Below are 27,043 nucleotides of genomic sequence, written 5' to 3' on the forward strand. Positions count from 1 at the left end.
ATTTGCCACGGTCGACGTGTAAAAAGTTTGGCAATTGCTGCTAAATATAGCAATCTTCATCCATGGTGCAGGGTTGCGAACCAATCACAGAAAGAGCTGTAGTCACGTGAGCCACGGTGAGCCACGGTAGATGGATTTTGACAGCGCAATACAAGTGATCAACTATAAACTTCGAATCTTCGATACTTATCTTCTTCACGGGACTATAAAATCACAAGCCAAAAGCTATTGCTACTTCTGTTCACTGTTTGATAGAAGAATGTAAAAAGATTGGTGTTATTGGAAAGCAATGGGAAACTTTATAATCACAACTAGAAATTTTAAGCGAAAATATTTCAGTGTCTGTTGTATTAAGAATGTGATTGGGAGGAAATAACCAGCCAAGAAAAGCTGTGATGTATAACCTCTACTGGCGATATCATACTACAAACATCGGAAATTTACAAACTACAGCTCTTATTGAAATTTAAAATATCCAGACACAATGTTCCTGTTTCGTATGAATGTTTAAACCACATATATTAAATTTGCTTTTGACAGCTGGGATTAAAATATACGTACTAATAGACTATTTGTTTTCAATATCCATACGGCAGCATTTGCAATGTTAGTGATACATAAGCTTTTTCTAAAACTGTTATTCTTTGAACACAGTTTTCTGCTCATTAATTTATTGTTGGTTGAATGTGAAATGAAACATTTTACTTTATTATAAGGTTCTATACAATGACCAATCTTTAATTAAAGTTTAACTTTATGGTGTTTTCATTCATGTGCATGTTGCTAAATTCTACCTGCCATTTCCCTCCATACGTCCTCATGCCGACAAACCTCATGCAGACAAAGTTTCACTGCATTATATGTTAACCTACTGCTAATGAATTTGCTATTTATATAACTGCCCCCTAGTTAAAGGGGACGAAACAAAACAATGTTGTTCACGAATCATTATGTCACCCAAGTCCTCAGATTCATACTTATTTGCTTATTTTAAACACTTCCATGATTTATGGTCTCAAATTCAGCTGAAAATAAAGAAAAGAGCACTTTGGAAAGGATCCATCTTCAGGTAGCTATTTTCTTAAATCTCACACAAGAAAAATTCTTTTTCAGATGTAGTATAACTTGAGTGTGTTTTTTTTTAAAGATAAGAACAAAATTACATTGCAGTACATGAAAGCTGACATTCTACTCAAACATTTGTTTATAAATAATGAACAAATTTCACGAAATAGTCATTGAGGCCTAAATACTAAATGCCTTTTTGTAAATTAGCTAGTGGGTGTGGTCTCTTCAGTGCATGTTCTGTTACATTTGATTGGAAAGAGTGTCTGTTTGCTTACTTCAGATACCTCACCAGTCTTGAACTGTCTAACATTACAAAATTCAATTCTAGTTATTATTATAATATCCAGTCCATGCAATTAGAGTGTTCAGTTCATTTAAAATTGCATTTGCCTGGGACATAAATGATGCAGCTCACTCCGTTTCAAACTCCTTTGAAAATTCTTATAAAATGCTATAAAAATTACTGCAGTTTCGCAAAAAGTGGAGAATGTGGCTAAGAATTACTCATTTTCAGTTATATCCTTGATATTCATACTTGCCTCAGTTCACAATAATTCATTTTGCTGTTCAGGCATACTATCTACTTAATCTTGTTATATGATACTGTAGGGAAATCCGGATTACTTCTTTAAATTATTTAAATACATTTTGCATTATATCCAAGAGATTATCATAATGGCAGTCTGTATGTTAAGCTTTGTTGTGATGCGCTTCTCTTGTTTTGTGTATCAAAATTCCCATCCTTTAAAAATCATTTTATTACATTGTGCAAACCAGTAAAAGTGCCTGGAGACGATTATTTCAAAACACACTTTCCAAACTTATTGAGGTTTATACAAGTAACAATGTTTCCGAGGTTCCAACTAAAAATATTTTGTGAAGAAATATTTACCTTCCCCCCCTCCCCATACATCCTTAATTATGAACTGCGCCACAGTCAGTTTTTCTGCTGGATCCGCGCCTGAATTTAGATAAGTTGTTGAAACTACGATAGTTGCTGCAAGCCGCGGAAGTTAACAAACAATTAATGATGTTCATAAATAAAGTTGTAAATAAAATTTCATAATCATTGAGTACAGGTCTCATGTTTTCTTCACATTACTTATGTCACATGCCATATCAACTCCCAAGTGTCTTATACACACTTACACATGCTCAAGAAAACTCTCTTGGAAATCTTCTGGTTAGCAGGATGTTTAAATAAACTTTTTTTGGCAAAACTAAATAATCATGCTGGTTATGTCAATGTGACATCAGGTTTTATTTTTCCTGAAGATTGGCAAGCGGCAATCGGGAGCATGGTAACATGACCTTTGTGTTACGTTTTTGCCATTAAACATTATCATAAAAAACGCATTTCAATATACTATATAAATGATTAACTGAATTAAAGCATTATGAAGTGTATGTAGCATTGTATTTCATTGCAAACCTCAAGTATTTGTAGTGTTGAAAAATAGTAAATTTTTATGAGTTTTTAAAACTACGATAGTTGCTGAAAACCGCGGAAGTTAACAAACAATTAATGATGTTCATAAATAAAGTTGTAAATAAAATTTTATAATCATTGAGTACAGGTTTCATGTTTTCTTCACATTACTTATGATCACATGCCATATCAACTCGCAGTGTCTTATACACACTTACACATGCTCACGAAAACTGTCAAGTTTAAAAATTTAGCTACTACACTACTCATCACATTTAATTATATTTTCATCTTTTATGTATTTCCTCTTAAAAATTTAATTGAATCAAAACAACTACCAGGATTTCACTTCTCTTTAAAATTGTGTTTGGACGCCACAATCAATTTTTTTCAAATTAATGAAACAATTGGATCACAAAATTTAAGTAGTAAATGATTGATATCAACCTCTTAAACTTCTTGACACTTTTCAGCCTTTGACGCCTTGTCATTGAAGAAGTTTGTTTTTTCTGAAAATATTATGAGGCAGAGACATACGGCATAGGTGAGTAAAATTGTTTCTTAAATTTATTGATTATGACAGTGGATATATTTTGCGAACGCAAAAAGTATTCCTGAAGTGTTTTTTATTCTTTAATATCTCGCAATTAACTTCAGAAATTGAAATAAAGTAATAACGCCATTGAATGACTTAATAAAACATAACATATTTTTGATCGCAAATAAATTTCATTGCTTGGACGTTTGAAAACGAAGAAACGTTCATTGCATAAACGAAGAAAAAGACAATTTTTGTGCGACCATACAACATCTGCATATCAATTTTATTAAGAATATTTGTATTATTTTAGTTATCATAAAACGAAGTCTTTACTAAAGTCATTCAATTTTCTTTGTTCTGTTTTCAGACCAAACTTCGACCTTTCACAAAAATTATCAGTACAGATTTTAAAATTCAAACGACCCACTTTATGTACAAACAAATTTCGCCTACTTGGTCACGTGCCAGTTTGCTTGTTGTCATTTGCGTTGAATATTTATTTGTCTTAATGAACAGACTCATCACCCAAGATTTACAGCGTTTAACCTATATTTCTGGAATTCTTATTTCCACCAATACAACATGTGCTCAATCTTGACAAAGAGCTACAAGATTATAATTTGGCACATTCAACGAGTTTTTCAGTATTTCAAGCAGAGTACTTTAGCATCGTAATCATGATTTTATTGTTTACTTCATGCTTAAATCACTCTAAATTTTGTGGTAAAATCAGGCAAAGTTCAAATAATATAAACATAAATATATTTTTTAGATTGATACATAACAAGGCAAAAGATTTGCTAATAATGGCGTACATGAATTTTGCGTTATACGTCATGCATGAACTCTATTATATTTACAACTCATTGAGTACAATTTTTTGAGTTAAAATCATATAAATTTGTTATTATTGCATCCATAGCCGTAGGAAGAGGATGGGGGGACTTGGATAAGAGTCTTTTGTCCCCATGAAGTAAAAATCGGGTCTTACCTACCCCTTTAAAAATAGGATAACATTGCCAAAAAATTATTACGTTATTGTCTTTAACAATATGTGTCCTGTAAAATATATGTTAAATATATTTTGTTCTAATCACATAAACATTAAAAATAATTATTGCTGTGGACGAGGCTCAAGTTAGTGGTGTGACACTGGTGCACTGAATGTGCAACAGTACAAGCTAATGTACTGAAACTCAATGAAGAAAATTTTAGGGGAAAAAATGTGCCACCGTTAAAATTTCCTATTCTAATACCTGCTCTGACGCCTGCTAAGATTTATAAGAAATCCAAGAATACAAGAAATACAAAGCCACCAAAAATGGCAATTTACAAATAGATGACAGTAAATTTGGAAAAATTAAAGTTTTGCACTTAACACTTAGTCTCTAATCATATGAATTAATCCAATTCCCAACCACTTAGCTTTGCATTCCAACCATCGTTTATTTTAAAACTTTATAGAGTAAAATTGAATTTGTTGCTGAATTGTCGTTTTTTGCATTTCTACTACATTAAATATCATTCATGTCCACAGTCATCATGGCCACTGCAAAAATGGCTACTGATGTCTGAAAAACTCAGTGAACTGGCCAAAGTCCACTCTAGCCTCAAAATTAAAAATTTTCAATATTTTTCAAAACTTTGATTCAATCACAGTACGTATTTGGTTGTTCAGCTCATATCATCTGACAATATCAAATTAATTTTATTTACGACTGCTGTTTGTAGTTTAACCAACGAACTGGTATATTTAGTACTTGTAACATTTCATAGGCAAGGAGAAAGTATCATGTTTTGTCTTTTCTATTCGTTCGCTTGTGACCCCATCATGCAATATTGCTAAAATGTTTCGTGCTTAAGTACATACTATCCGATTTTCTCAAACTATTTCTTTGTCGATTCACTGTAAGTCAACCAACAACCAAACTCACCAAACAAAGGCATTCTGATTCGTGAATTGTATTTGTGGTGTCATGTCTCTCCTTAATTATACTTTGTCACCCCCCCCTTCTTGAAGAAATTCCTGATTCCCGTACACGTTCTTCTTTGGAATGCGATGGATGTGATCATCTCATCAGGCAATAAAAAGAAGATCATGGCCGTATCATTTGACAGCAATGCTGCCGATGGCATTGTTGATGTAGAAAAAATATCGTCTAGCATGGAGATACAGTTACAGACATGCCAACCTCCTGGACTAACTTCAGATCTATCATCGCCTGAATCGTCAGATTCGTCCTCTTCGACTTCGTCTGCACATCGTTTTGATGTGGACGCCATATTGGTTTGGTAAATTACCATGCCACACGCCGAAAATGCACGTCACGATGAACTCTGAAACCCGCATTGACCAAGCTTGATGCATTATGCCGCCGCATGGCTCGTCAATGCGATCAAGGGAGACGATCCGATCGTACTATCTGATGATATGACACAAAGGCACTACACTAATAATTATGTCTACAAAATTTATAGACCCAATAATTTGAATCATATTTTACGTTCAAACGGTATATCGAAATTAAGTAAATTTTTACAACAGTAAACATTCCCCATTTTACTGCAGTAAGCAGTGAGCGCATGTGTTGTGAATACATTTTCTAAGTTTTGTGAAACATACTGAGAGAAATTTAATCCTGTTGCTTTAATAGTAGCGTACATGGTTTGGGTTAGTTTTAATGTTTTATAGCATTTCAATGACAAAAAAATGAAAGTTATTTGTAAGAAAAAAATGTTACCTGAGTGTCAACATGACATTCATGAATATCGCATAAAACATCAATAAAAACACACTTCACCTGCTTCGAAGCTCTTTCAGATCCTTTCACCTCGTGTCGGTCAGTTTCTCCTCCTGTTTTAATAACTTACACATTTCCTTTTTTTCGTTGGTTGGGCAGACATATCTATATTGAAATGAGAATAACTTCAAAAAGTAAGTTTAAGAAGATGATAAAACAAATACAATGTAGTACAAATCGTTAGAACGGTAATGTTGAAGTTTGATCACTATTTGCTAAAAACATCTTCTCTTCTTATCATTATTATTGTTGAAAATGTACGGCTCTAGTGTCTATAAAAATAAAAATTCATTGCTTACATTACAAGCATGTTTGAAAGTCTGAATTTCAGTCTGTAGCTACAACAGAAGATTGACTCTCCACTATAGATAACAATTTCACTCAAGTCAACAGAGATATATTTTAAATACGTCAGTTTAAGCATTTGCATGTCATTTAAATAAGAACGACAATCATTAACGCGTACCGCAATTCAAAGACGTATAGAAAAAGTTCAATAGCATTTTTGTAAAATCAATATGGCAAATCATCAGTTTCAATAAGATTACTTCATTATGCATTCTATACAGTAAAGATCAACAACGCGATGGGATTGTTAAAAGAATGAAGCGTTCATTCATAAAAGTTTTGGAAAGTACAATAGCATGATAACAAATAACATTAAAAATCTATAAAATGTCAATAACACTATGTGTCTGCAATTGCATTATTAACCCTCAAGATTCTTTCTTTTTATTTTTTTTAAGTGTATGAATGTGAAAGTGTGAAAGTGGTCGTCTCTATTGTGCGCGTATTTAAACCAGATCTGTTCCGCTTCACTCGTAAACCAGGGAAAATGACTCAAACACAGTGAAGACGGACAAATTTTAGTTCCTACATTTGAAAAACTTTCTCAAGTCTATCTTCAAATGGCAGACACCGTACGGATAAATTATGCTACTATATTGACGGTTATAATCATGCCATTGCAAACATATATTGTTATTGACATTTTATAGAGTTTTAATGTTATTTGTTTTATGCTATTGTACTTCCCAAAACTTTAATAAATGCTCACTAAATGCTTTTGACATTTGACTCACGCTGTTGACTTTCACTTTAAAGAATGCATAATGAAGTGATCTTATTGAAATTACTAATTTCCATATTGATGTTACACAAACGCTAATGCATTTTGTCTTTACGTATTTGAATTGTGTGGCGCATTAATGAACTTCTTTTTTATCAAATGCTCTAAAAGCAAATGAACTTAAATGGAAAAAGATATGCTAAGGAGACCAAGTGAAACTAAAACGTTATGGGGGTGTGTGGGGGGTGTGAGGAATATTCCTACATTCAGCTACTCAAATCGCAGACAAACCAAATCAGTCAAGCAGAGTTGAATATATGAATATTCACGTTCCTCCACTTAACATTCTAGTTTCGCCCCTGGAGGTGACTTGCCACAAGCTCTTATGTGTACTGCGTACCATGGCTTAGTGGAGGATTGTTATGAGTGTGATTAGTGGTCACTGTTTGTGATCGTTAGTGGTTCGTTCATTTCCGGCTTCGGCCGAGAAAGAACCGACTCCGACCGAAGTTTTCGACGGCTACGGCCGAGAAAACTCCCGTGTCAGCTGCGGTAAAAAGTCCGTGTAAAAAAGTGTCCGAAGATTCATGAAATTTGAAGTGTGTTTTCTCATTTATTTTTTCAAATTGTCGGCTAGAAAAGGTTTCTATTATTACCTTTGGTTTAGTCTCAAGGTCGAGAGATATTGTATTAGACACATGACTGTCTTTGTCAGAAGAATACATCAAATGTTTTAACTCATTGCCAGGTTGTCTTTCTAGAAACAATAATAAGATAGATAAAGGGGCAATAAGCCAGTATAAATCTTGCAGGTTACAAGTTCAATTGAGTTGTAACTGATCTGGAATCATGTTTGACTGACAAGTGGGTTTCTTGACGGAATAAGGGGGTGTCAAAGGTTAACAAGAGATAAATCAGTCGAAAGCTTGTCTTATGGTGATTCGTTACATGGATCTGGACTAATGGCTTATCGAGCTCAAACAATGCTAACGCAAAATAGCGTTGGATATTGTGTACTTTGTGTTTGGTATCCTTGCTTACCGTCTGAAAGTACTCGTGGAATTATTTATTTTAGTTGATAAGCTTTATAGGAATGATGGACTAAAAAAGCGCCATCTTAATTGTCTCTCTGTGACATCATTATACCCATCTTGTTTATAGACAGTCCAACACCTAACACTAAAGTCCTTTTTTCTGCATATGTTACAGAAGCAATACATTTCTTGCAATTTCTAGCTTTACTCAAAAATACGCTACTCTATATTATAGCAGGTGGATTTACGAATAAATTATTGCAAGAGCAAATTTAATTAAAACTCGTAAATAATTGAAACCAGTTGTTAGTGAAAGAGAAAAATAAAATCTCACGAAAGATAATCATCACTACCCCCACCCAGACCAGCAATTACAAAAGACCTGTGTTTTTGAGAATTGTACTTAAGCCCTTTTATTCAATCATTTTAAGGTCACAATTTAACGTGGTTATACAAAAAATGACGGATTTATTTTAAATGTTTTACAGATATCTTCACCCATGCTGATAAACTTCTCTTTCTTACTAAAACAGCATGCGTAAATTAGATTGTTTGTTTAAGCCTTGTTCTCATATAGTCGTCTGAGTCGTTTCAGTCGTGCCAAAATTTCATAGACGACTCGTGTGACTATATGAGAACATTTCAAAGGCGACCAGGATGACCTCAAATGACTCACACGACACAACTAGGGTCGCTTGGATAGAGCTTTGCTTTATCCGGGGACCGAAACGACCGTTGAGAAATGCAAGTGACCTTTTTATGGCAAAAAATGATTTGAAGAAGCAAATAACCGACCAAAAGATATTAGAGAGTTTACGAAACTTCACATTTTGACGACGACGCCGGGAGTTAATGCTAGTGCGCATGCTTCTTAACATTTTGGCTGCTTCCTTTGGCGACGACGCCGTGAAATCGTCTTCTTTGGACGCGTCCTGCATGTTCAAGATGGCGGATGAGCATCAAAACACAAAAATGTAGGAATCGAACAGTTTTAAGTGTTTAAAGCCTTTTTTAGCAATAAGTTATTGTTATGTTCAGTTTGTACTGAGATAAGGGTAAATTATTTAACACACAGAGTACTAAATCGATTGTTTTTTTCAAATATTAGAACTCAACTAATATTTTATTATATTTTTATATACACGAAATATTATATAATTATAATTAGTGTATTTGTTTGGTTTCCTTTGCATTCTTAATTATTTTTGTAATTTTAGCAAAAAAGCAATGACTTGGACAAATGAACATAATGAAATTCTAGTTCGTGAAAAGTATTTATTCCAACCATGGAACTTCAAAAAAGGATCACAGCAACGAGGTAATGCATGGGAAATGATCAGTGATTCCTTAAATGATATGGATAGCCCAAAGTTTAACGTGACGCAAAAGTCTGTTCCAGACCGCTACACTTTACTTCAAAAACAACGAAAGAAAAGATTAAGAGAGGAGGAAAAAGCTTCTGGTACCTCTCCAGTGCCATCTTCAGTAGAAACTTCCATTGAGGAAATTATTCAAATGTTCAGAAATAGAGATGAAGAAGAGAAAATTTTGGAAGAGAAACAAAAACAAAACTCTGTTGCAGAAGTAGAAAAGGCTGTGGAATTGAGACAACAGTCAATGGAAATATTAGCTGAAACTTACAAAAGAAAATCTCAAAGTAAAGATGGTGAAAAACCTAAAAGAAGAATGTCATCCAATGGAAGTGAAATCATTGCCTATTTACAACAAAAGTCAAAAGTTGATGCAGAAATTAAAAGAGAAGAATTGATGTTGAAAAAAGCTGAAGCTGATGAAAGAAAACAACAACAAAACAACATCATTTCTCAACAGGAAGCTCTCACTAAAGCCTTAACTGACAGCATTGCTGCTCAGCAAAGGCAGCAAGAGCAACTAATGCATCAACTGCAACTTCAAAAACACTGCTTTACTAACATTGATGCAGAATATTGTTAAAAAAGACTGAAATGTTTTATTAAAACAGTGCATATATTTTAAATTGAGAGTAGACCAAACTTTTTTCACATATACATTTTACTGTTATTGATATTATAGATGAAACATTCATAAAGTTATCCATAAAACAATTAGTCAACTTGATAAAATTGAATATTTTTGAACTTTTTACACAAAATATTCATGTATAGATGGATGTTGAAGTTCAAAAAACTGTGAGGTTGTAGACCCATAAAAACAGCATCTTGCATTATGAAGTAAGGTACAACTAGTGTACATTTTCCCTACTGCACTAAGTTGTATTTATAGGTTCTTTTTGAAGTCAAGAAATTTAAAATACTTAACTATGTCCCCCAAAATCCATTCGACAGACACTCTTACACTGCTCATTGCTTTGTTCCATTGTTGCTGTTGAGGAGTTATTCTTGCTTCTTTAAATGGGCATTGTAGTTGAGGTCGATGAGGATAAGCAGGGTCACCATAAATGCAAACAGGAGTTTCGTTGCTCAAATGATCCAGCTGCTGAAGCTTGTTATATAAACTGGATTGGGCAAGCATTGCGCTGTCATGGCGTCTACCCTCCACAGGACCAAAGAAATTAGCCACAAGACCATTTGGAACAGCAACTGACTGAAATTTTATGGCATGAACTCTTTTATGGCCATTATAAGAACTCTTTGATTTTGACCAGGCTTAGAAATTGGACGTACTGTCCCATCGACAAAACCAAAACAATTTTCTAAGGCACCACTCTTCTGAAACACTGCATTACAAAATTCTTGAATGTTGCCTGATTAAACATGGTTGATCAAATGTTAACAGCAAACGGTTCCAATCCATGTATAAAAAGTTTATGACAACATTACTGATCATACAGAGTTGAGGGACTGGTCTACCAAATCTTGGCAACATATCCAGGTATCGACAAGGGTAGGCAAAACGTTTCAAAAATATGCACAATGCCTCAACTCTATCAACCTTAAGGCCGTTATAACACGTAATAAATTGTGGTAGCCTCAAAGCATCCACAAGAGTATAAATGTGTGATTTCATAAACCGAAATTCTGCTTTACACTCGTCGTCGCTTAATTTATCTAAATCAAACCTTCGTATTTCCAATAAGGCAAATCCGGACTTTTAGCAGTATATAAGTTGAAAAGCAAAATAAATTCTTCGTCATCGATTGATTGATCCGAATAAGACATAAAAAGACGCTCTCGAATTGCTCTCCACTTCGGCATTTTTTGTTTTTGAATGTTTTTGAAAGCAATGTTTTCTGATTTATATTCCCGCCAATTATTCTTCCGCTGAGGCGACGTTGTAAATTTGCGTAAACTAAAAATACGCTTGCGCCGGCGTTGTGAAACACAAGACGTCGCCGTCGCGAAAAACAGTGGAACGTAAACTCTCTATTTTCTTTCATAAACAGCAGCTGCCTTTTTCGTTTTTTTTTTCCGCAGATATCAATTAAGCAGTCTCTCGGCAGCGCTAGTATGAATATATGAGAATTCCATAGCTTGAGTCCTCCCTGTCGTTTTGAAAAACAACGGAAGAACTCGGAACTACTCGGAACGACTCGGATGACTTAAGCGACTTAACGAGAACGAGGCTTTAGTCTTGAAGAGACAAATTGCAGATAGCAGCGCTATGGTCTGAATGAAAACATGGCGTATTATTGGTTATCTTTGCTTCACAATGACTAAATTTTTGTTATCTTTGAAGAAACGTAGTCATTATTGTACTAGGTTTAGTATTTAAATCGTAACTTTGTCTTTAAAACATTCCTTGCAATGGATAAAGCACTGTCGAAGCTTTGAGTTGTATATAATAATAATTTTATAATTATTCCTTTACTTGTGATATAAATTGTGTAATCACACTTTTAATAAATTTATATCACCAAACCTGCGTGCATAAATAATATTTTATGCCTACCTGTGAATTTTTCCAGAAAACATCTGATTTTAATTCTCGTTTCTATCTCCTAAACAAAATTTTCATACAGATGTTAATATAAAAATATCAGACAGCATGGAGTCCATGCGGACAGGTGTTGATTCAAGATATAACTATATCCATTTCTACCTGCTTCTTCACATGTTTACTGGAAGTGGTTCAAGGTCATTATCTAAGATGCATACTTTACCTTTTATTATCGAAACAAGAGTGTTGCTATGATTTACAGTCAATTATCAAATTATAGATGGATATGTTAAGATAATATTGGATTTGATTAGCAGTGACGAACAACGCAATTTTTTACTAATACATTGAAGGTATTTTGTGTTTATTTAAAATTTGAAATTGACTAAAAAACGACATATAATTTGCACAATAGAAACACAGTATAGATAACAAACAGTAGGGCAGGAGGGCCACTGTAGTGATTTTTTTTGTTGATGCGCTTCTCTTATAACACATTTAATTATCATATAGTTGCAACCACGCCAGCCAGTATATTGTAATTTCTGACCAATAAGAACGCTGAACTGACTGATTTTGTGCTTTTCCAATGACATGTGAGTTCATTTTCCTTGCAAGGTGCTGATTGATCAATAATGCATAACTTTCCATAACATTATATATAACGACACTTGTATTAATTAGTGTAAAGAGGTGCGAGTCTTCTGAACAACAGCTTGCCTGTTTAATTTTTCAACTCAACGCTATCTTTGCATATCGTTCACAAGTAGTTGCGACATTTTTTGCGGTAAGTGTTTCATACGATTGCTGGAAATTTCACAATGTTCTTTCTTTCTTCTTCACTGTCATTTTTATTTTTATGTTTCTTATCGAATTAACATACACAAATGTGTTTTTTTTATAATTAATAAATTATGGATTGAATGTCTGATACTACAACGTATTTTCTAAAATACAGGCTCTTTTACACAGCAACTGGAAAAACAAAACATCCAATTTTAAGCACACAAGCGTAATATAACTGACCTAAACTTGGTTTTAATTAATAATTTTGGCATGTCATTTTTCAACCAGTCATGACGTCAACTTACTTTTCTTTGCATATTAGCATTATAGCCAAACATGGGGGCGATACCGAAGGGAACTAAATACATCAAAACGATTCCCTTTTTCTTGAAGATATCTGAATTTGTAAGTGGTTTACTTTATTTAAATTTATGGCCGACCCACGTAATTACTGCATTCGGCCAAATTCTATACTTTACACGTGTTATATTTTTCAGTTCCATGCTTTATGCATGTATATCAAAATGTTTGATTCATTTGTAGGGTGTACTATTGATTGCAATAAGTACATTGGGAGCATTTTTAGACAACGTAGTTTCTGTCATCAACCCTTGGGGAGGAAAAGGTAGCTTATATTTTGGAATGTTTGCAATTGTCGTCTCATTGATTGTTGTCATGGTGATGGTCGTTATTTTTGTAACTAGATTGCATGAAAGAGTCACTGTGATCAACTGGCCATTGACGGTAGGTATAAAATATCAAGGAAATTTTGTTTTTGTTGAATCAATGATTGTCATCAAGATAATATTGCACAGTATTTTTGTCGATGAAAAGTATCATACCCAATGTTATATTTCATTTTCTCGTAGAGAAACCTGAAATTCTTTAAAATTTCTATTTCAAGGTGTTCATCAACATGGTGCTATAGGGTGTAATGCTGTTAATAGCTTGTGGTGTTATGTCCAACACTCTTCGAAAATAGTATAGCAAGAAGATCTCTAATACACTATGTAACTCCCTGGACACAGATAAAGTCGGTGTAACATGCTTTCATCTTGTTAGTGCTACGGTTAGTCATTCACGTGGTTAAATCATTGATATGTATATTACATGGATCGTGCATTTCCCATATCGTTTTAGTGCAAAATTTGAAGCCGGAAGTAGACAATTATAATTAGATGCGCCACCAAATTGAACATTCCCACTCAGGGGCGGATCTAGGATTTTTCAAACATCAGTCATAAAACGTCGAAGGCGCTCCGCACCTGGGGGGATCTGAGGCATTCTACCCTGAGAAATTTTGAATTTCAGAGCCTTGAAAATGCCATTTTCAGCGTTTTAGAGAAATACAAAATGTATTTGTGGGCATCGTTTTTGCGTAAAAACAACACATTTTGCTTACGTTCTTTTCAAAAAAAGAAAAATGAAGTGAACAATACTTGAATGTTTTGCCAAATATTTAGGCTCATTATCATGCCAAATATATGGCTCATTAGCATGTCTAGGAACGTAAAATTTATTTTACAATAATGCTATTCAAAAACAGGTATAGTCTTTAAAAATTTCTTTCAAGTTGTCAGGCATAGACCCCCCTAGAGACCCCCATTCAAACCTTTATGTAATGAGGTTAGTTAAGTTAGAAATTTGGTACTACAAGTGACAGTTCATAGATGTAGAAAAGCTCAGACTTCAAACCATGCAAGTTTATTGTAACCCTTTACCCATCTCCACATCAGTGCCAGCAAATTCACCTTTTGAGAAAAAACTCAAAATTTTTTTCTGCCAAAGGTTTAGCAAAAATTATCAGAGTGAAAATTTGCAGTTAAGGACAGCTTAATGCCATAAATGTTTATTAGGCATTTCACTAGACTATTATCTCCTGTAAGTATATGCAAGGTGTGCTATATAGCAATCACTAGTAGCATTGTATTTGCAAATACAAACAGAATGTAACCAACATGTCTTTAATTATATAATTACATGAATGTTAAAATTGGTTCATGTGTCATGCTTACTGGTTATGATAAATATCTTTTCATATGATCAAAGCTTGTTTAAATGTAAATCAGAAATAATTTAGTTTAGAAATTATAATGATCATCACAAAAACACTTTGATGTTTTGCCAAATTTCAAGGTTTATCTGAATACATAGAAAGACATTTTTACTTTATAGAAAATGCTTCTCATACATCAATAGCCCTTTGGAATTTATGGCAAACAATCTGGTATGAGCCGTAGATTAACACACCTTTACATCTCTACATGAGGTGTTCAGTTAGAAAAGGAGACAATATGTGACATGGGACAACATTCCATGTATGTGAAATACTCAGGTTTAATACCATTCCAGTCAAATTGTTAAAATAAAAAGCTTCATGGATCAGAAGACTCAAAATCACAGGTTATAGTAAACAGCTTCTCATGTAATCAATGTTAGTTTTCTCAAATCTTAAACAATATGTAGTATAACTGTCCAATGATTGAATGATCAATGATCATAAACTGAAAAACCCCAAACATTTGTTTATGATAAAGTAAATAATAGTATGGCGCCTTATGGCTACAGATCTTTTGTCCATTTAAATATATTTGCAGGAATGTAGGACTTCGCTGCCATATAACGGTCACGATTCCCAAGCACTAATGAAATCATAGCTAAAAGTCCTTTCGTCAACAACAATTTTAGAAGCATCTATCTGCTTACCATACGCCATATTGACAGAAATCGCATCACACACTCGCATAAATTGACTTTGATATATTACATTCATGCATACACTTCACTTGTTCTTTACTTACGATTTTGGACGTAAATTTCCGTTGATAAAACTCAAAACAATGTTGGCTTTCTTTTGAACATCAATGACTGAAATGTCGCTCGCGAGATCGTCTTTGCCAAGCATTTAAAATTTATCCATAAATTTCCACCCTCTTGAAAAATTCACATTTTGGACAGCAGCATTCATGTCAATATATGAATTTGTAAAGATTTCCAAAATTCCATCTGATTGTAGTTTAGTTTCTATCATGCTTATAAAATTACTATAAAACGATCAAACATTCAATTCAGACAGTGAGCTTGACTATGTTAGTTCAGTTGGCTATCAGTCGAAATCCGTCAAACCAATCACAATAAAGCAAAAATTCAAATGAACCAATTGTAAGATAGCAATTGGACTCCCTTATACGTCCGGCCACCCCTATTATCAGTCGAGACCATTCCAGACTGTCCACTGATCTGGCTATTGACCAATAAAATAAGCGTTTTTGACGTTCATAGACTCCTTTATCCGTCAAACCAGTCAAGCCACCCCGCTTATCAGTCGGTTATTCCAGGTCAATTAAAATTCAACTGATCTGGTTACCAACGAGATATTCATTGCATTAGTCATTAGTTTTCAATAATAAATAATGCGGGATTTTTATCACGAAGTAAATGCGATAAGAAAATAAGAGTAATTAATGAATTTTTAATTAATATGAATAGGTAATTTTTGAATTTCAAACATCAGTCGCGCGACGGATTTGACATACTCTAGATCCGCCCCTGTTCCCACTCACAATAATAGTCTACAGTAAAGAACCACGATAGCTATGAATTTTGGAGCGCACTGCACTTACAAACCTTATAAAAATTCTTCAACGTGAAGCTAGAAGCATTCTTTTGCGATAGTATCTCTCAAATGGTGTCACGAAAATTTTGGGAAAAAATCCTTTTTTTAACAGTACAACTGCTTCCTACACTTAATCTTGTTAAAGCTAATACGTAGCAGTTTTGTCAATTCACCTTAAGTTTGCGATTTTGCAATTTTTCACAGCAGAAATTAATATAATTTGTATGTCAACCTCGTGAAGTGGGACTGTTCAGTATGGCCTCCTTCTAGCTTCAAATTTATTTAGTAATGCGAGATCCATGTTATATACAAATCAATGAGTTAAATGACTACTTAATCACATTTTGCCCCACACTTAAATGAAGTATTCGTCTGCCAAACAAAAGTTTTTGAGTGTTTCAAATATTTAGCCTACTTATCTCAATTTTTCAGGTTTGCTGTTTCATTGCAACCATTATTTTTGCAGTCGATGCAAGCTTAAACTATCATTTATTCAAAAGCAGAACTTGTACGACGACGCCAGTGACATTAATTATATAATCAGTTGAAACTGTAGTTATTTTTGTCACCGATTTTACTTGAAACTGTACTTCTGTTAAATAAATGAAGCAAAAAAACTGAGTTTCAACTGACTATTCAACTAAGGTCACTATTATCATAGATAAACTGAAAATGTACAGTATTATTTGGTAAAAGTAACAAGGGTGGCCAAAGATTGATAATTGGTTCGGAGGGGTAATATTTTTATAATACACGTTCTACTTTATTAATTTCTGTGATTACGTAATAAACTTATAAGCTTATACACTATGTCATATTCTAAGTATAAATTTTTTTATATGTAGCGTTTTGTAAATAACTTTAATGTGCAAATTTATATTTGCTGTGAATAGTCCAGCTGCTAACGACAAAAAAACACCTAACCCTTCACTTTGATGATACAAGTATGAAACTTTCTCACATTCTTACTATGCCTAATAACACAAAATTTTGAAATATGGCCAGCCCATATTTTACATTTAAAACGAGTTCTGCGAATGTCGTGTTTGATGACGTCATCGGTAGTAAAAAAATAAGTTCAGAGAAATCTGCAATTTCCGACGATAGAAAAAAGACGATAGAAAAACTATATTACAACTTTGTCTTTTGGGGAGGTATACATTCATATATTAAGCTCTGCCCTTCTTTTGAAATTAACATCGCAAACAAAAGAAATTAGCAGGGCAGAGCAGAATATATGAATATATACCCCCCCACAAAAACGTTCTAGTTTCGCCCCTAGTTCACAAAATCAGCTTAAGTTGACGAGGTATATATAGCTACTTATCTTTATATTTCTAGGCTTGTTGTTTTATTGCAACCATAACCTTGGCATTGAATGTTCTGTTCAACTGTCAATTATTCAAACCCACAACATCTACAGTTGCAACTCCAGTAACAATTGTTACGGCTACTACACCACCAACATTTGCTAACAGTACGACATCAGCACAATTTTTTGCGGTACGATACCAGCAACATTTGTTTCTTAAATTCTACTTTGCGTACGCAGTTATACTATTTGTTCACATTTTTATCATAATTTCATGTAAATAAAGTTTCTTAATGTTGTCATAAATATGCACTGATTATACGGTGTCATTTAGCATTTTCATAATCTTCTCTTTCATTTGGTTTTATGGCCAGTTTGTTTTTTGAATGCGTGAAATTCAAGCTTGTTATATAAACATGAAGATATTATCATTTCCAAATTCATTTAATTAAAGAGCTTTTGTTCTTCAAAATTACGAATACGTTGTCCGATAGCTAGGAATTCTCTAACACAAAAAGATTTAAGATGGCAAGTTTCCTGTTGATAAATGACATATATTTTTTCATTATTTCTGTAGCTCGAGAAGTTCATAGTATCGTTACATGTTTGTAGATGTAGATTATCCAACTTAGTGGAGCCTGCGAAGGACTGTTGGTGTTGATGTTAACTGTCATTTCGACAACCTTAGCCGTAGCTACAAACATGCATTACTTCTATTTCCCAAGAAGTCTACAATTCATAGATTTGTTAGTGAAGCATAAGATTATTGCAATGTCTTTTTTGATAATTTTTGCTTCTCCGCACTGTTGTTTTTTGAAATTAAAGTTCATACCTAGAGTCGAGGACTTTCAACAATAATTAAAATCCTCAACAACAGAGACTGACAATGAAACGACCATTTTAAATGTAGGATGTAAAATCTTTTTGACTAGAGTCTTTCAGCGTTCCTTGTGTATAAATGCAGCCTTTCAGTTTCTTGTTGTTTCAAGCCAGCATGTCAAGGTTGATGTTGAACAGAAAGTTTGTTACAGTTTTAGGAGATCTTTTATTAAAGACAGCAAAAAATGAATTTAAAAAGACACCCAAGAGAAAACTGAGAGAAAATCTCAAAAGAAAATTAAAGGGGAAATAGATTCAACTCCTACAAGATTTATTTACTACAATATGCAAAATACCTTTTGAATGTAAAAGATTTAAACTTTTTCTTTTTAAACTTTTCAAACATTGCTCTTAGCTGTTTCATTGTAATTTGACACTTTGTTAAAAATTGCCCCTCTCTTTTTACTTTTCCATTTAAAGTAGTATTCACGGATCTTCTCCTCTTACAGAAAGTCAAGCAGAAAATATTCCAATTTTTTTAAATTTAATGTACATCATATAATTAAGGACCAGCCACAACAAATAAGTTTTGAAAGTCTGAACGTTACCACTGACTTAAAAATGCTGGCTCATTTGTCAAAAGGGCAAATATTTTTTCTTGGTATCAAGAATATCTAGAAATATCGATATTTGGTACAATATCAACCTATCGGATACCTTCCCTGATTTTATCATTTCTGTGCAGATCAGAAGCATACAAGGTTCTAAATTTGAAGGTCAATTTCAACTCTCAGTTTAAGGTGAAAACCTGCTGCAAATGTTGTCAAGATATTTGCGCCCCCGTGTATTTAAAGTAAATCAATATTTAATTATTTGGTGCTATAAATGTCATATGCATGCACGCTAATTTCTATAATGATAGTCATTTACCAGGATGATGTTCATTACTATAATCGTCTGTTGTACATATCTTTCAACTCAAATTGTGGTGAACGTTTAAGTTGTTACAGAACTAAATCAACTAATGCTTTAAGGAAGAGGCTTCCGCAGAATGAGAAAATTTTCTTAGGAATTCAAAAACCTGCGTTGCTCTGTCTCATGTTAAATTTAACTCAGATTGATGAGCGCATGGCGAATTTTTATAACAAATTTAAAAAAATGGCAATGATTGAAACTTCGTTCAAGCAACTCTTTTATATCAACCAGTTACTACAACTAAGAAAGATAAAATTTCTGAGTTTCTCGTTCATTCGTTGAGTCATTGAACATTTTATTCATTTATGCGGCAGGTGTAGTTTGCTATCATGAAGAGAAATCTAACACAAATAAATAAGTGCGCATTCAAAGCCCACATTTATTGCAGTCATCGTCAGTGGCGTAGCTAGCGGTCTGGCTGGTCGGGCCCAGCCCGACCAAATATTTTCCCAAAAATGAAAAATTTGTTTTCTTTAAAATTGGTTTTGCGAAAATTTTAAATTCTGCGACTCTTTTTGGAATAATCCACAGTCTATTAGTGTAATATTTGTCAAATTGCGTCGTTATTAGCAAAATTATCATATTTTTAATCGTTACTTAGCAACAATGACTAGTGTATTTCTAGTGCCAGGCATTACAGTGCTTACGCAGTTTAGTCGGGCTCTGAATATTCAGCCCGACCAAGTAGTAAAATCTCTAGTGGGATTATCTGCAATCTGATTGGTTGACAGCAACTGAGCAAACTCAAATGCGCTGTTTTGCAACATCTAGTCGGGCTCTGAAAATTCAGCCCAACCAAATAGTAAAATCTATAATGGAATATCTGTAATCTGATTGGTTGTGAGTAGCTGTGAACACACTCAAACGTTTAACAACATCTTGTCGGGCTCATTTTCAAAAGCGTGACTTGAATTTTGAGCTTTCGAAATATACGTTCGGAAATCGTGATAACTTACATTACATTGGCTTCGGCTAATGAAATCGATATAATAAGTGAACTACAAAAGAAACTCTTTTCTGTTCGACAATCGGGCGAGCAAAATATACTCGTAAAGCAGCGGCCAATTCCAAATTTACAAGCGACGATAGGCAATAGAAGCTTTCAGGAAAGTTGGTACTCGAAGAAAGATTGGCTTTGTGGTAGCTCAGAAAATAATGCATTGTTCTGTTGGTCTTGTCTTTTATTTTGCGCTTTATCGTCATCTTCTTGGACGCAGACGGGATTCAAAAACATGAAGAATTTCCTATCCGATTGTAAGAAGCATGAGAAGGCAAAATCGCACATGGGTGCATACAAGACCTGGAAGACCTACGGTTTTCAGCCTCGTGTCGACTGTCTCATGTCACAAACTAGACGTGAAGAGATTCTGCGTCATAACGAGGAGGTAAGGCAAAACAGGGAAATGTTGAAAACCAGAACAGAAGCTGTTTTATACTTGTCTAGGCAAGAGCTTGCATTTAGGGAGCATGATGAATCTAGTAATAGCATAAATAGAGGAAATTATAGAGCTACTTGAAAGTTTTGCCAAGATGGATTCTGTTTTTGAAAGGCGATTATATGGAAAGCTTGCTGAAACCCACCTTGATGGGGGAGGGCAGTTTACTGGAGTCTCTCCTGATATTCAGAATGATTTGATTGATTGTCTTGATAAGATAATAGAGGATGAGATTTTAAAGGAAATATATTGCTGCACTTTCTTAAGTATACAGGTTGATGAGGCAACTGATGTTTCTACCAAAGAACAATGTAATTGTTCGAATGGACAAAAGGGAAAGTGTCATTGAAAGACAGCTTGGGTTTGTTGATGTTAGTTGTGACAGGACTGCAACTGCTAAATCATCAGTGGTTAAGGGTAAGTTAAGTCAATGTAATAATGTGAAAGAGAAATTTATTGGACAGACTTATGACAGTACATCTGTTATGTCTGTTCATCTCAATGGTGTTCAAGCTCAAGTTCAGCAAGATTATCCTTATGCTCAATTTGTTCACTGTGCTGCCCATAGACTAAATCTAGTATTATGTCAAGCTGCATCCTCCATTTCACCTGTTAAGATTTTCTTTGTTAATATTAGTGCTTTCTGCACCTTTACTAGAAATTCCCCCAGAAGAAAAGCTTTACTATCATCCCATAGGCTTGGGTTTCCTAGTCCTGGTGATACAAGATGGTATTATAGGGTTTATGTCATCAATGTCTTGCATTCTAACTATGAGAAACTGATAGACATAATTGAAAATCTTACTGATAATCCAATAGGTTGGGATGATGAAACGTTAAGTAAGGTTACTGGTTTACTTGGCTACCTAAATGGCTTCTTGTTTTGTTTCTTGGTACATGTTTTCCAGAGAATTCTTGAGCAGTCATCCATACTTTATTCTATCTTGCAAGACAAGAACACTGACTTTCATTATGGAATGAGTAGGTTTGAGAGATTTAAGGCCTTTGTTGCTTCTCTGAGAAATGATACAGAATATTGTCAGGTGTACGACCTGGCTGTTGAGAAAGTGGGACTACCAGTAACCAGGTACAAACAAATGTATTTTGAAATTCTTGACACAATTGTGACTATGCTGACTGAGCGATTTCAGGATATGGAGCGTTTTAGATTTTTGACCTTGTTAACCCTAGGGTGTTTAAGATGTGGAAAGGTGAAGTACCCTCAGAAAAGATAAATCTTCTAAAGGAGGTTTATGGTGATATGTTTGACATACCAAAGCTAGTTAGCCAACTTTGTTTTATTTACAGAGATAAAGACTTTCACTGTGATTCATGCGATGAACTATTGAAATATATTTTTTAGTTCCATTATCAATCTAGTATTCCAGAAGTTGTAAAACTGTTTAAGATAAATGGGGTTTTGTCAATTACAAGTCCTTCATTTTAGAGGTCGTTTTCTTGTTTGAAGAGGGTAAAAAATTATCTTAGAAATACTGTGAGCCAAGGACGTTTTAGTTCTCTTTGCAGGATTTCCATTCACAAAGACATACTGTCAGAGAAATAAGACGCCAACACATTGCATGATGGGGTAGTAAAGAAGTTCATTGAAAAACCACGAAGACTTGCTTTCTTATACAAATAGGTATTCATATATGGCTGATAGCAAGCTGATGATGTCCATGGCATGTGAGAATTTTTCCGGGAACTTTTTAATGCAGTCAATGATGATTGTCATTTCAGCACGACAATTTCATCACAACTTTTGATAGTTGTGGATGACAAATCTGAGCCTTTTTCGGTTCTTTTGTCAAAGTTTCTTTACAAGATGTACATAGGTATCTATTTATGTATGTGGTGTTGAGAAAATAAATCACATATCTGCAACTATTTTTGAACTGTTTCTCTGCTTTACTATAAGATCCTTCGGCAATTTAAATTAACCAAAATGGTTCTATTTCCTGCATGAATATCACGCATTTGCTTTCTAAGATAGCCGTTTCCGACGTTCTAGGGAGTCTAAATTCGGAAAATTTTCTCGCTCCGCGCCAACCATGGCGCCTCGTGAGCCCGACCAAATGTTTTTCGCTAGCTACGCCACTGGTCATCGTTTGTTTATTATTTGCCTTCACACTTTAAAACAAGGTCGACATCATAGGTTGATGTTTGGACAAAGAAGTTTAAACGTGATAGCACTAAAAGACATAAAAATAGTCCACAAAAATACATTTCCTCAGCTTTTAAACAAAAATTCTCTCAAGGTTCTAATGACGTTGAGACGACGCGATTTCAAGTTTTCAACGTGTTTTAGTTATAGTTAGGTAAGCTTCCTTCAAAACTTTGTAATACGATCCTCACCGCACGTTTTAGTCGCAGTGCGAGTCTTTCGTATAGGCCTTTTCAAATAAGAGTTGGGGACTAGGGCAAGTTTTAGCCCGCAAGCACGTCTGGGATTGTTAGTGGGGACAGCTTGTTATATTATTATAGTTGGGAAAAAAAAGTGAAGATGGAAAGCGTTTGAGTGTAAAGATAAAAGTTTTCGCTAAATGAAAGTGATGTTCCTGAGCTAAGCTACCTAAGCCGATCGAGGAATGCAATTGTGCAATTTTACGACGATGGCTTCTTTGCAGAGGAGCAAAAACCTCTGGTAAACTCTCTGATTTACGACTGAGGTCGTTTTAACCAGGAAGGTTTAAATAGTAAAAAGTTACAAAGCATTTTTAACAAATTTAAAGAACTAGAAAATAAGGTTGGGAAGTCCATTGGATGATGTCACATTTTACCCCAGGATATCCCAGTTGAGAAGTATGAGAATGAACTCATATCTCCCATAAAAGTTCGAGACAGCCCTATGGAAATGAGTGCCATTAAAGAGAGGATGGAAAAGATTAAGAAATGCCTTTTCATAGACTACAGAAAGGCCACAGAAATTGAGAAAGAAACTAGAGAGCAATCCTTTAATAAGAAATGGCACCTACATCGACAATACCGCATTACAGCATCTAAATGCTATAGAGCTGCTGTACTTAAACAAACAACCTCACCAACAAAGGCCATTAATGAAATTTTGTATGCCAAATTTTCAGCAACGAAGCAAATGATAAAAGGACTAGAAATGGAACCAGAAATAATGAAGCAATACATAAAGGAGCAACACAAACTTGGACATGACAATTTGTCTGTGTCACAGTCAGGTCTGATTGTTGGCAAGCATGATGATGGTTTCTTAGGGCTAGTCCTGATGGCTTGGTTTGTGATCCCTCGAACAATAATGAACCTTTAGGTATCCTAGAAATGAAGTTCATAGAAACATCTGAAAAGGAAAGTTTAACAGAAGCTGTCTTACGTAAGCACATGTGTGTCAAGCACAAACTTGACAACAGTGGTATTACAATTAACAGAAACCACAAATATTTTTACCACATACAGCAGGAATGTATTTATCAGGAGGAAGTGGGCAGACTTTGTGATTGCTGGATCTTGTTCACCTGGTATATATATTGAACGAGTACCTTTTGACTCTAATTTCTGGTGCAATACTAAGGCAAAACTTAAGATTTCTATGAAGAATTTATTATTCCTGAACTAGCATATCCAAAGATCAAGTATGGGCTGCCAAGAAACAATTTCACAGGAGATAATTAAATGGTGTAACTTGTAAAGATTTTTAAAACATAAATTACTAAGGATAAATAACAGTTGAAAATTTAATCTCTGTCAAAATATAACTAAAAAAAGGGCTTTTTTGCTATAAATCTGTTTTTAATCATGATACTGAATTTCTAAATTATCATTATTGAAATGGCTTGTTTTGTTTATTTATCAATTTTAAACATGAGAACGAAGGCAAAATCTAACAAACAAGTGGTGGCAAAAAATTAGCCAATGCTGTTATGACCACAAGTGCATCTGATGCTAATGGGGCCATAGTGATAGGGATCTTTCTATCTAATATGTGCCAGTTTTTTAGTCTTTCCATTTGTCGTTCAACATGTATGCAGGCTAGCTATAGCTTTGTTCTTGTTAATTTCTTCTTGTGTAAATTGGGTTTTCTTTTGAGAAAAGAAGGAGCTTCAAGAAATGCTCCAACTGACGTAAGTTCATCTGTGTTCGGAGACGCCACTTTGAGGTTGTCGTTTCTTATAAGAACATCGTATTTTTTACGTAGTTCTAAATCCTTTGGCAAACAATAAAATTTGAAATCGCGAGGCTTATTTCTGTGGCTGTTGCTACAACCTGGCACACAGCAGTTACACTTTGGCATTCTTGCTAAATCACTAAACACTTTCATCAACATATGTATAAACACTGCACTTCTATTCGCGAGGTAATTTTGTGTCCCCGGTAACGATCCCAGAAACGCTTGCAGGCAAAATCGCCTTAGTCCCCGCCTCATTTTTGAAAAGGCTTATTGCTATTTGTGTATTTCAATTTTATTTTCCTCAAGATCTTTGCTCACCGTTAGAAGGTAGATGTGAATGAAACTATTCTAATCTTGGTACGTTTTACATAATGCGCATGTATAGAAATTCAAACATATTTATTGTGTGTTGTAGCAAATTTGAATTTATATTTTCTTAGAACAAACATTCTCAAAGTTGTTCACTTTCTTGGAATCATAAAATGTGTAAAGCAACATTAGCAATATATAATTCCTTGCAGTTGCAGAGTGTATAATAACATAAAGTGAACTACATCCTACACAATCCAACAATGAATCTCTAACCGAAAGCGCAGCGGCTAAAGAAGTTTTTGAGACGCCAATGAAGGCATTGATCCTTAGAATGCTGATTCTTCTCAATTAACGTTCTAGTTACGTCTCTGCTCATGAAGACATCGTTCCTTTGATGCTAATTTTTCAGCAAAAAAAAACATTAAATGTGAATATAATTAAATTGATTTCGAAAATGCTTTTCGGAGGATTTAAACCGAAGTTTGGATTTCTACAACATAGTTACACTGTCTAATACAAATCAAAACAGAATTGTATTAACTCGTAGTTAGCACTCATCACTAGGCTTTTAATGACTTTGACTGCTAGCTCATGCGTGTCAAAAGGTTAATATGCTTTCTTGGTATCAGAAATATCTGGAAATATCGATACTTGGTACATATATCAACCCATCGGATCTGTTCATTGATTTTTTCATTTCTGTGCAGATTAGAAGCGTGCAAGGTTCTAAATTCGAAGCTCAATTTCAACTGTCATTTTAAGGTGAAAACCTGCTGCAAACGTTATCAAGATATTTGGGGACCAGTGTATTTAAAGTAAGTCAATGTTTGATCATTTGGTGCTATAAATGTCATATGCATGCACGCTAATTTCTACAAAGATAGTCATTTACTAAGATCATGTTCACTACTATAATCATCTGTTGTACATATCTTTCATCTCGTATTGTGGTTTACGTTTAAATTGTTACAGAACTAATGCTTCAAGGAAGAGGCTTCCGCAGAATGAGAAAATTTTCTTAGGGCTTCAAAAACTTGCGTTGTTCTGTCTGATGTTAAATTTAACTCAGGTTGATGAACGGAAGACAAGTCTTCAAAGCAAATGTTTTATTAAAAATGACATTGATTGAAACATCGTTCATGCTACTCTGATACATAAAATATTATTTTAGATAAAATAAATAAGAATCTTAGGTCACTCATTCATATGAACATTCGTTGATTTGTTTGGCTTGTGTAGCCTTTTATCATGAAGAGAAATCTAGCAAAAATAAATAAGTGCACATGCGAAGACCACATTTATTGCAGTCGTCGCTTGTTTATAATATATTTTGCCTTCACACTTTAAAACAATATCAACATCTTAAGTGGATGTCTAGACAAGGAAGTTTAAACGTGATAGCACTAAAAGACATAAAAATAGTCCACAAAAACACATTTCCTCAGCTTTCATTCAAAAATTCTCTAAAATTTTAGCTATAATTGGCTAATACGATCCTCACCGCAAGTTTTAGTGGCAGTGCGAGTCCTTCATATTGTAATTTGTGTATTTCAATTTTCAATTCCTCAAGATCTTTGCTCACCGTTAGAAGGTAGATGTGAATGAAACTATTCTGGGTACGTTTTACATGCTGTGGATGGATAGAAATTCAAACATATTTGTTGTGCGTTGTAGCAAATTTGAATTTATATTTTCTTACAACAAAATTCTCAGGAATTTTTTGAGTCGCCCACGAACAGAGGCGTAATTAGAATTGTAAATGGGGGGGGTGGGGGTGTGTGCATATTTATATTGACTTAAGTGATTTCTTTTGAAAGTGATTTGAATTTCA

General features: G+C 34.2%; 1 protein-coding gene and 1 long non-coding RNA gene across 5 annotated transcripts; one reads left to right on the forward strand and one right to left on the reverse strand.

The window, feature by feature from the left end:
- Window positions 1-143: 143 nt before the first annotated feature.
- Window positions 144-26,860, reverse strand: LOC124436717. Of its 3 annotated transcripts, none has more exons than XR_006945449.1 (5): window positions 26,714-26,860; window positions 11,831-11,879; window positions 7,565-7,665; window positions 5,840-5,944; window positions 144-203 (listed from the first exon to the last, which is right to left on the reverse strand). It is a non-coding gene; the product is annotated as an uncharacterized LOC124436717 (long non-coding RNA). The 3 variants fall into 3 exon arrangements; XR_006945448.1 differs by lacking the exon at window positions 144-203 and adding an exon at window positions 5,089-5,461; XR_006945447.1 differs by lacking the exon at window positions 144-203 and having other exon boundaries at window positions 5,652-5,944.
- LOC124436703 (protein FAM133-like) lies at window positions 2,968-10,133 on the forward strand. Of its 2 annotated transcripts, none has more exons than XM_046986672.1 (2): window positions 2,968-3,041; window positions 9,160-10,133. In XM_046986672.1, exon 2 carries the CDS (start codon window positions 9,170-9,172, stop codon window positions 9,893-9,895), a length of 726 nt encoding a protein of 241 aa, XP_046842628.1. In that variant the 5' UTR covers window positions 2,968-3,041; window positions 9,160-9,169; the 3' UTR covers window positions 9,896-10,133. The 2 variants fall into 2 exon arrangements, with proteins under 2 accessions (XP_046842628.1, XP_046842627.1); XM_046986671.1 differs by lacking the exon at window positions 2,968-3,041 and adding an exon at window positions 8,755-8,916.
- Window positions 26,861-27,043: the final 183 nt, after the last annotated feature.

The sequence above is a fragment of the Xenia sp. Carnegie-2017 genome, unplaced genomic scaffold (assembly GCF_021976095.1).
Source record: "Xenia sp. Carnegie-2017 unplaced genomic scaffold, XeniaSp_v1 HiC_scaffold_16, whole genome shotgun sequence".
Classification (NCBI taxonomy): domain Eukaryota; kingdom Metazoa; phylum Cnidaria; class Anthozoa; order Malacalcyonacea; family Xeniidae; genus Xenia; species Xenia sp. Carnegie-2017.

Coding starts and splice junctions, on each gene's coding strand:
- LOC124436703 (XM_046986671.1), top strand. CDS start 8,795: ATGCTAGTGCGCATGCTTCTTAACATTTTGGCTGCTTCCTTTGGCGAC. Junction 8,917..9,159: donor GAGCATCAAAACACAAAAAT/GTAGGAATCGAA, acceptor TTGTAATTTTAG/CAAAAAAGCAATGACTTGGA.